The following is an 8,300-nucleotide window of genomic DNA, read 5'->3' on the forward strand; positions in this document are numbered from 1 at the left end:
TGCAGCTGGCACTCAGGTCCTGTCCCCTAGCAGCATTCCTGGGCCCCAGCCCCAGCAAGCGCTTGTTTGAGGTTAATAGGTCTGGAGAAATGCTGGCACCCAGCACTCAGCCCTGAAAGGCCCCATTTCTTCCTTAATTGCAACTCAAAATCAAATTAGTGGCGTTAAATTTACTCTGTGCCCAAGAGGTACCACGGAGAGGGGAGGACGCACTGTACCCTTCATCCTTATGTAACAAACAGGGCAAATCCCTGCTTGGAGGGCAGAGCTGCCCCAGGGCTACGCATGTGGGGCTTCGCTCCCTTTGGGGCACTGAGGACAGCTGGAGGGCAATGCGGCATTCCCACCGGAGGGGGGTTGGGGCCATCCCACTACTGGGGCTGCTCACGTGTGTGCCAGGCTGCATGGCCCAGCTGCACATCTCCCCAGCAGCAGCCCCAGTGCTCAGTTGGGATAGGTGCTGGGTGCTCCCTGCAGGTGCTGTTTGCTCAGGGTGCCAAACATCCTCCCTTGTGCCAACCCCACAGCCTGGCCCTGCTCTTGCAGCAGTGCTGCTCTGGGTGCCCCCGTGTCCCTCTGTGAGTGCCCACAAGGTTAGCAGTGCAGGGGCAGGGGATGAACCAGAGGGGGATGCGAGAGCTCCTGCTTCTTTGGGAAGCCTTGGGGTCCATCCACATCACCAGTGCCCCATGGAGCACATGGGAACAAGCTGTGGTGTCCCACTGGTACACGGCCCCACTGCCCCACAGCATCATGCCTTGATACACCCTCTTGCCCTTCGTTCCAATATAATCTTTATTGGGGAGACTGGTTGGGGTTGAACAAGGCCGGGTATAAAACATGGTCATCGTCACAACCAGCGGCGGGAGGCGTTGGCAGAGCAGAACAGAATCAGGATCAGCCCCCATTCCCTGTGCCCTCAGCTCTGGGCAGCAGGGCAGTGCCAGGGCATCACCTGCCCCACCGCTCCACGGGCCCCATCCACAGTGTGTGCTGTGCTCTGGGGGCTGCTCCTGGCTCCAGATATGTAGGGTGGGAGGGGGCAGCTCAATGAGGGCCCTGGCTCCCCCAGCCCCAGTGTCCTGGGGGCCGTGCTGGGGCTCAGCCTCCTGCCCCGGTGCTGCAGTGCTCGGCCCTGAGGGAGCACCTGCAAATTATGGCTTTTTCTTTTTTCTTCTTCTTTTTTTTTTTTTAATTTTTTTTTTTTTTAGGTTTTTTTTTTTTTTTTTTTTTGCTCTTTTGGTAGCAAACTTCTCCATCCAGATGCTGTGGGGAAAGCAAGACAGTGCACAGGAGGCGCTGGGTGCAGGGTCCCTCGCAGCCCCGGGGGGTGGCCCACAGAGAACGGGTGCAGCTCAATGCCTTTGTGAACGCGTAGCGGCCTGGGACGGATGGGGAAAAATCCTCCAAAATGAGGATGAACAGGAGCTTTCCTCAAGGGCCGGCGGGGGGCACGGCCGCGTGTCTGCTCAGTGTGGCTGCGACTCGGGCGCACGGTGCGTGGCCGCTGAGACGAAAGCTTTGGCAAATAAATTACAGAGAGGGGGCGGTGGGGGCTGTCCTGGTGCCCAGTGCCGGGCAACGCATCTCCGGAGACCCAACAGCCACGGGGCGGTGAGATCAGTGCCACCGTCAGGACAGCGTCCGCTCCGGAGAGAAGGAGCCCGAGGGGGGTGCTCAGTGCCGGGGATGCGCAGGGATGTGCCGTGCTGCCTCGTCCCCCTGCCCAGCACCACAGGTTGCCGCTGGCTCTGTGCCTTGTCCCAGGGTGCAGCATCCCCATCGCCAGTCCGTGGCCGTGCTGAGGGTCAGCGCATCCCCCGGAGCATCCCCCGCCGGGCGCTGCTGGCACAACGCGGTGCCGTCCTGTCCCTCGCGGGGCCGGGGCGCGGGGCTCACATGATGGTGCAGGAAGACAGCGGATTTCGGATGTGGCAGGTGCAGGCGGCCCCGCAGTACTGGCGGAAGGTCTGGTAGCAGCTGCGGTCGGTGTCGCTGCTCCACTGCACTGGGTTGGCAGCCAGGGCGTCGGCCGGCAGCCTGTTCAGGATACTGGTGTTGACGGCCAGCGCCGCCAGCCCGTAGTCGGTGAAGAGCACGGTCTCCCGCTTGCAGGTGGGGCAGGAGATGAACTTGTACTTGGGGCACGACTCGTAGAGGATCTGCAGGCACTCCTCACACACCGAGTGCAGGCAGGACAGGATGCGCGGCCGCTTGTTGGTGAAGTTGTACATGTGGCCGCAGGTCGGGCACTCGAGCGGCTCGCAGGGCGTCGAGGGGTGCAGCACGTACTGGTTGACGATCACCTCGTCCGACGGCGGCTGCCGGTGGAAGCAAACCTCCGAGCTGCCCTTGCGCTGGGGCTGGTACCCGCGCTCACGCCGCGGCAGAGGGGGAGTCCGGGGCAGCGGCAGCGGCGCAGGGGCGGCATCGAGCGCCGGGATGTCCCCGCACGCCTGGTTGACGATGATCTCGGACTCGGAGGGCCACGCTCGTTTGGCCACCAGGGGCGGCTCCCGGCGCGGTGCGGGTGTGTAGCGCGGAGGTGCCGCCTGCAGCTCCGAGAACTTCTCCGGGTGGATGATCTTCATCGCCTCCATTTTAATGATGACCTGTTGCCCTTTCAGACACGACATGAGGATCGTTTTCACATTACCGTCCACCGCTCTGGGGTCTCCGAGGGACGCCTGCATGAGGCTACAACATGCCGGCAGCATGCAGCGCTTTCAGTCTTGTTCTGGAGCAGGAGCACGGTGGGCAGCCGGCGGTGTGGGAGCGCATCGTGGGGACGTGCGGGCGTCGTGTCCCTTCTCTGACCGCCCCAGGGTGCGGGCGGGTCGGCGCTGCTCACGGCCGCATCCTGCCCACGCCGCCTTTGAGGATCGCTCGGGCAGGCGATCAAAGCATCTGCTCCCCGCGGGATGTCAGAATGACATCGCTGCCAGCGGCGGTGTCACCCGCAGCTCCCCTCGCCTCCGTGGCAGCCCCGCACGGGGAGGGTGAGAGGATGCCCGCGGTGCGGGGCAGTGCGGGAGGACGCAGGGCAGGGGGGCCCAGCCGGAGCGTGGGCAGCGCCCGCCTCCTCGCGGCTCGATTCCTGCGTTCGCTGTAGGGACCCTCGTGGCGTTGGTGCGGATTCCTCAGGGCTGATTCCCGTCTCTCCCACTCGCTGTTACCGTGGGTTCCCACAAGCTGCGGGGCTCATCCCGCCTGGAGCCGGGGCAGCCACGTGCCTTTTCGCTGCAGTCGGTGCCTCTGTTTCCAGCTCAGCTCTGTGCTCACTGCAAACGAAAAGCAAGAGGATGTTGGCTGCTGCGCTCCCCGGGGCTCTGCCCGCACGGTGCCGGCGATGGCTGCACGCCTCCATCCCATAGTTTGCTCTCTCAGCACCGGCCCTACCGGTCCTTCCGTCTGCCCCACACATTTCCCCTGAGGCTCCTCTTGGGAACGGCCCCGCAGAGTCCTCTGCCCCGAGGGATGCGCCCCGCACCGCGGGGTCTGCGTACCCCCACCGGCACACGCAGCACCTTCCCGGGGGGGCTCCCGCCGGCCCTGCTCTGCTCAGGGCTCTCGCTCACGTTTAGCCCCTCCTCTGCTCTGTGGATCTATTTTTACCTCTATCGCGCGCTCCTGATCTGTCCCTGCTTCCATCGCTCCCTCCTCCTCTCCCCCCTCCGCCGCTCCCTGCCCTCGACCCTGGGTTCGGGGACAGAGGGGGAGACGGGCAGCACCCCGGGAACGTTTTCTGCCTGGGACAACGCGATGACAGCCCCCCTTCAACCCGGGAAGTGCGAAGGCGCTCTGCTGTGCTCTCCTCCATCATGCCGCAAATCCTGTTAGCAGGACGCCTGCTCCCTGCCAGGCCTGACGGAGGGGGCCGGGGGGGCCATCTGCTAGGGGAGGGGGCAGCGACGGGTTCAGCCTTGGATGCCCGAGAGCTGCGGGGGATGGAGCCCGGCTGACCTCGAGGGATGACCCGGGGGGGGAGTTGCAGTGGGGCCCTGTGAGCATCCCGTCCCGCACCCCGCGGGCAGTTCCCCCCCTCCCCCGTGCAGACCCCCGCGCCCGCAGCCCTCGCACTCACCCGCAGCAGCGCACGGACCCGGCCATGCGGGAGCGTCCGCCGTCACACCCCTCCGCGCACGAACCGCAGCGACACCGAACCCTCGGGGCGACGCAGCCCCCCCCCCCCCCCAACCTCCCCGGCTCTCCGCACACCCGGCCCCTGCGCTCCGCTTCCAGCGCAAAGCCCCGCAAAGCCGCAGCCACGGCCGCAGTCCAGCTGTGCACGCACACATGTGCACATACACACGCACACACGTGCATATACATACATGTACACGTACATACATGCACACATATGTGCCTCGATATACACGCGCGCCTGCGCGCCCGCAGGGTGATGCTCCCGGCCCGAGCCGTCCTTACCTGCGGAGCTGCGGCTCTACGGTCGGTGCTCCGGTCGCGGGGTCCCGGTTCGGCCATGAGCCGCGTCCCGGCCCCGCTCGGTGCGAATAAAGGTTATCTGAAAGGCGCGGGGATGCGGCTCCGGCTCCGCGGGGATGCTGTCGGCTCCGCGTCGCCTCCCCCCGCTTCCCACGGCCCCGCCGCAGCCTCCGGCCGCTTCCCGGCTCCCGGGGTCGGTGGGGGAGAGACGATCCTTCGGACAAAGGCCCGGGGGGCACCGCAGAGCCCCGCAGCCCCGCAGCCCCCGTCCTCGGCCCCGCCGCCCCCCCGGCCGCCGCGCCGTGCCCCGCCGAGGGCTGATGCAAGCGGCCGCCGGGCTGAGGGGGGGGCTCGGCTGTGGGTTCGGCAGGTGCAGCCGGGCGGCTCCGCGCGGTGCCGGTTCCGTCCCCTCCGTCCCGCGGGGCTCAGAGCTGCCGGCGGCGCGGCCGCGCTCCCTGCGCGCTCCCGGCGCCCGCAGTGCCGCTGCAGTGGTGCAGCCGGCTCACATTTCTCTCGCTCAGCAGCGGCAGCTCGGGGCCCGTGGCCGCATCGCCCTCCGCCCCGCGCCCGCCCCCTCCGCACGCCGCCGCCCCCCCGGGGCTCAGCCCCGCTTCCTTCCTGCCCTCCCTCTCCCCAACGCGCTGCCCCCCGGGGGGTCCGCCTGCTCCGTGCCCTCCCCCGGCGCGGCTACAGCGTGTGTGGGGGGGGGCGCGGTGACTCAGCATTGCGCTGCTGGGGGGGGGAGTTCTGCAAGGGGGGGGTGAGGGAGGCAGCCCACGGGGATGTCGCTGTGTCCCACGCGGGATTCGGGGCTGGGGAATGGCCTGAGCCGCCCCCCCGGCCTTGCTTCTGTGCCTGCCCCGTGTAGCACACCTGCAACCCACGGCCCCACTGTCAGACCTGCGGCCCAGCTCTGCAGATGAACCCCCACACACCTGAGGTTCAAATCCCACTGAGCATCATCCCGCACTCTGGGAGCCCCCGGGCACAGAACCTGCCTGCTGTGCCACGGCTTGGTGGGTCAGCACGGTGTGTGGCTCTGGGCACCCAACTCAGCAGCAGGGCTGCTCCCTCGGGTTGGGTCAGGGTGCTCACTGTGCTCCTTTGGGTGCTGCTGGGTTTCTGCAGACCTTTGGCATCTTCCTGCTCTCTGCCCTTTCCCCCTGGCCAGCTGGCCTCAGAATTTTGCCTGGTTCTGAGCTCCTTCTCCCTGGCTGCAGTGCCCATTTCCAGCCATGGATCTCTGTACCAGGCCCCTGCTGAGCCCTCACCACTATGAAATCCCTGAGCTGTGGGGTCTGGGGCTGCCCTGGGACCAGAAATGGGCACTGTGACTTCGCACAGCTGCTTTCACACTTGCAGAGCCCACACATCTTCAGCTTTGTCCCCCTGCTGCTGCTGTCCCTCACCTCCATGGTAAGAAACAGGGGATTCCCTTAATCTTCCCTGTCTTCCATGCCATTTTTGCCTGTTTTCCCACTGGCACTTTTGGATTCAGATAGCAAGAACTGATGTGTTCTGCCTGAACTCACAGAGCAAAGGAAATTGCAGGAAGTGAGTGAGCGTGAGCCATTTTCTGTTATTAATTCCTGTGGCATCCCCGTGCTGACCCAGCCACGCAGCATTATTACACTGCTATTTGGCGAGTTAAGCAACAGCTCTATTTAAAAACAATCACAAATGCTATCAGGGATCCTTCCTGCTGAATAAGAGTGTGTCGGTGCCAAGGTGCCCATTGCTTCCCAGTCATACATCCATCATTTCCAAACCTTGATGTTACAAGATGTAGTGCAAGTTGTAGCACCAATGATGCAACCACAAAGATGTAAATTGTTATTCCAAACAATAACCTGACCTTACATTTCTTCCCCATCGGCCCCATCACCCCAGAACTGCTCAATCTGGTCACACACACAGCACTTTGTTGCACATCTGGACTAGCAGTGATCTGCTCCAGCAGGATGGCTGCTCATCCAACAGGACAAGCACCAACAGCCCCAGCACTGCACGCTGCCCCAGCTCTGGGCTCCTGGTACACACTGCACTCTGCTGTGTCCCCGTGGCCACCTGCAGCACCTGCACTGCCAGTGATTCATGTCCTGTCTATTTGCTGCCTGCCACTCTTGTTATGGAGTTTGTTTGTCCTGGTCTTGTGCACATCAACAGCTCATTCCAAAATCCAGCCTGCAACTTGCAATGACCAGGTTGTGTACGGGTGAATCACTCAGTGTGCTGACAGTGCACCCAAAAATGAGCTCACCTCCAGCTTGGCAGAGAGCAGCTGTGCTCAGCAGGGCCGTACCAGGTACCTGGTTGTCCCTTCTGTGCAGTGTTGAGCAGCAGTGGGATCAATATATGGGACCACAGCTGCTCCCATATATTGCTGCAATGGCACAGTGTGAGCCCCAGGCAGAGCAGGGTCAGGGCTGGGCTCCCACAGATGGGTGCTTGCCCAGGGTGAGCCAACACAGCTCTGAAGGAGGAATGCTGTTGGATCATCGGCCAAGGAGGAGGTGGAATTCTTGCTGTGAGTCGCTATTTCTGCCCTGGTTATGGCTGCAGCAGCAGCAGCGCGTGGGCTGGGGGCCATCGGGTCCTGATCATTTGTGCACTGTTTGCAGGGGGTTGGAAGTGGTGCTTTGTGGGCTTCCAGCCCTGCACACAGCCCTCAACATGAGAAATGGGATGCTCAGAACATCTGCAAAGTGCCCTGATGTCCATGGCTCAATGCTGTGCTGCCATGCACAGACCTGGGGGCTGCAGGGATGCGGAACTTGGTGCACACTCAGCCTCTGTGGGTTCCAAAAGCCCCACAGAGATCCCAGGAGTGATGAGCATTATTTTTACAATTAAATTACATGTCTGGTGCTGCACATCCACCACACAGCAGGGTCCCAAGGCTTTGCTTGGGTGCCCACCAGGGTGTGGGCATAGCCCCAGGCCTCCTGCTATAGCACCTGCCCAGCTTGGGCAGCCGGTGCCCACACGCACAGCTCTGCATTGCATTTCCAGCTCACTTGGGGTGAAAGGGTTTTGCTTTACTCCCGTGGGAGCAGTGTGGGTGTGTAGCAGCCTGCCTGGCTCTGTGGCTGTAGGGGTGCGTGGGGCCCCGTGTGCCTGAGCCTTTGCTGTGGTTTGAGCAGGGCTGAGAGCAGCATGCAGCACACAGAGCTGCAGCACGGGGCTCAGCACAGGAAAAGTGCAGAGATGTGCAGAGCTGGGACTTGGCTGCTGGGGGAACCACCAAGGGCAGCACTATGCACAGACCTGCACAGAGCTGACACTGTGTGTCAGGGGCATGCATGGATCTGTGGGGTGCAGGAAGCTGTGCAGAGCCCCAGGCACCACACAGCCTGCAGGATGCTGTGCCGTGTTCCTGGGTGAGGATGAGGAGTCCTTTGAGGATGAGTCCTGTGGATGAGGACGAAAATGCTGCTCTGGGTGCACACCTGAGGGCAAGTGCAGAGGAGGGCTCTGCTGACGTGTGATGGGGTCATGGGAGGACCCTGAGTGGTGCAGGAGGCTGCAGCAGCACGGGGCTGCCAGGCTGCATGAGCCCAGTGCTCACAAACACAGCAGACACAAATGGGAGCAGACAGGTCGACTCGAGTCACCAAGCTCCAACCCTGGGAGCCCAGGGCTGCTGTCAGCACGAGACAGGGTGCTTGCAGCCATCCCAGCAGCACCGCACTGCCTGCTGATCCCTGCACTCAGTGCTGCGTCCTGGCATGACCGCAGCGAGGTCCTACACAGGGGTCTCAGCCCCACACTGCCACCATGCAGTGGGGCTCTGCTCACCCTACAGCTCATGAGCAGAGGACATGATGTCTGCCTGCCCATACATTTAGGGGATG

General features: G+C 63.3%; 1 protein-coding gene across 2 annotated transcripts; it reads right to left on the reverse strand.

The window, feature by feature from the left end:
* Nucleotides 1–776: 776 nt before the first annotated feature.
* RNF208 (ring finger protein 208) lies at nucleotides 777–5,031 on the reverse strand. 2 transcript variants are annotated; one of them, XM_015878806.2, is made up of 2 exons: nucleotides 4,429–5,031; nucleotides 777–3,281 (listed from the first exon to the last, which is right to left on the reverse strand). In XM_015878806.2, the coding sequence occupies exon 2, from the start codon at nucleotides 2,715–2,717 to the stop codon at nucleotides 1,896–1,898; it is 822 nt and encodes a 273-aa protein (XP_015734292.1). In that variant the 5' UTR covers nucleotides 2,718–3,281; nucleotides 4,429–5,031; the 3' UTR covers nucleotides 777–1,895. The 2 variants fall into 2 exon arrangements, with proteins under 2 accessions (XP_015734292.1, XP_015734293.1); XM_015878807.2 differs by lacking the exon at nucleotides 4,429–5,031 and adding an exon at nucleotides 4,085–4,107.
* Nucleotides 5,032–8,300: the final 3,269 nt, after the last annotated feature.

Source organism: Coturnix japonica, chromosome 17 (genome assembly GCF_001577835.2).
Source record: "Coturnix japonica isolate 7356 chromosome 17, Coturnix japonica 2.1, whole genome shotgun sequence".
NCBI classification, from domain to species: Eukaryota; Metazoa; Chordata; class Aves; order Galliformes; family Phasianidae; genus Coturnix; species Coturnix japonica.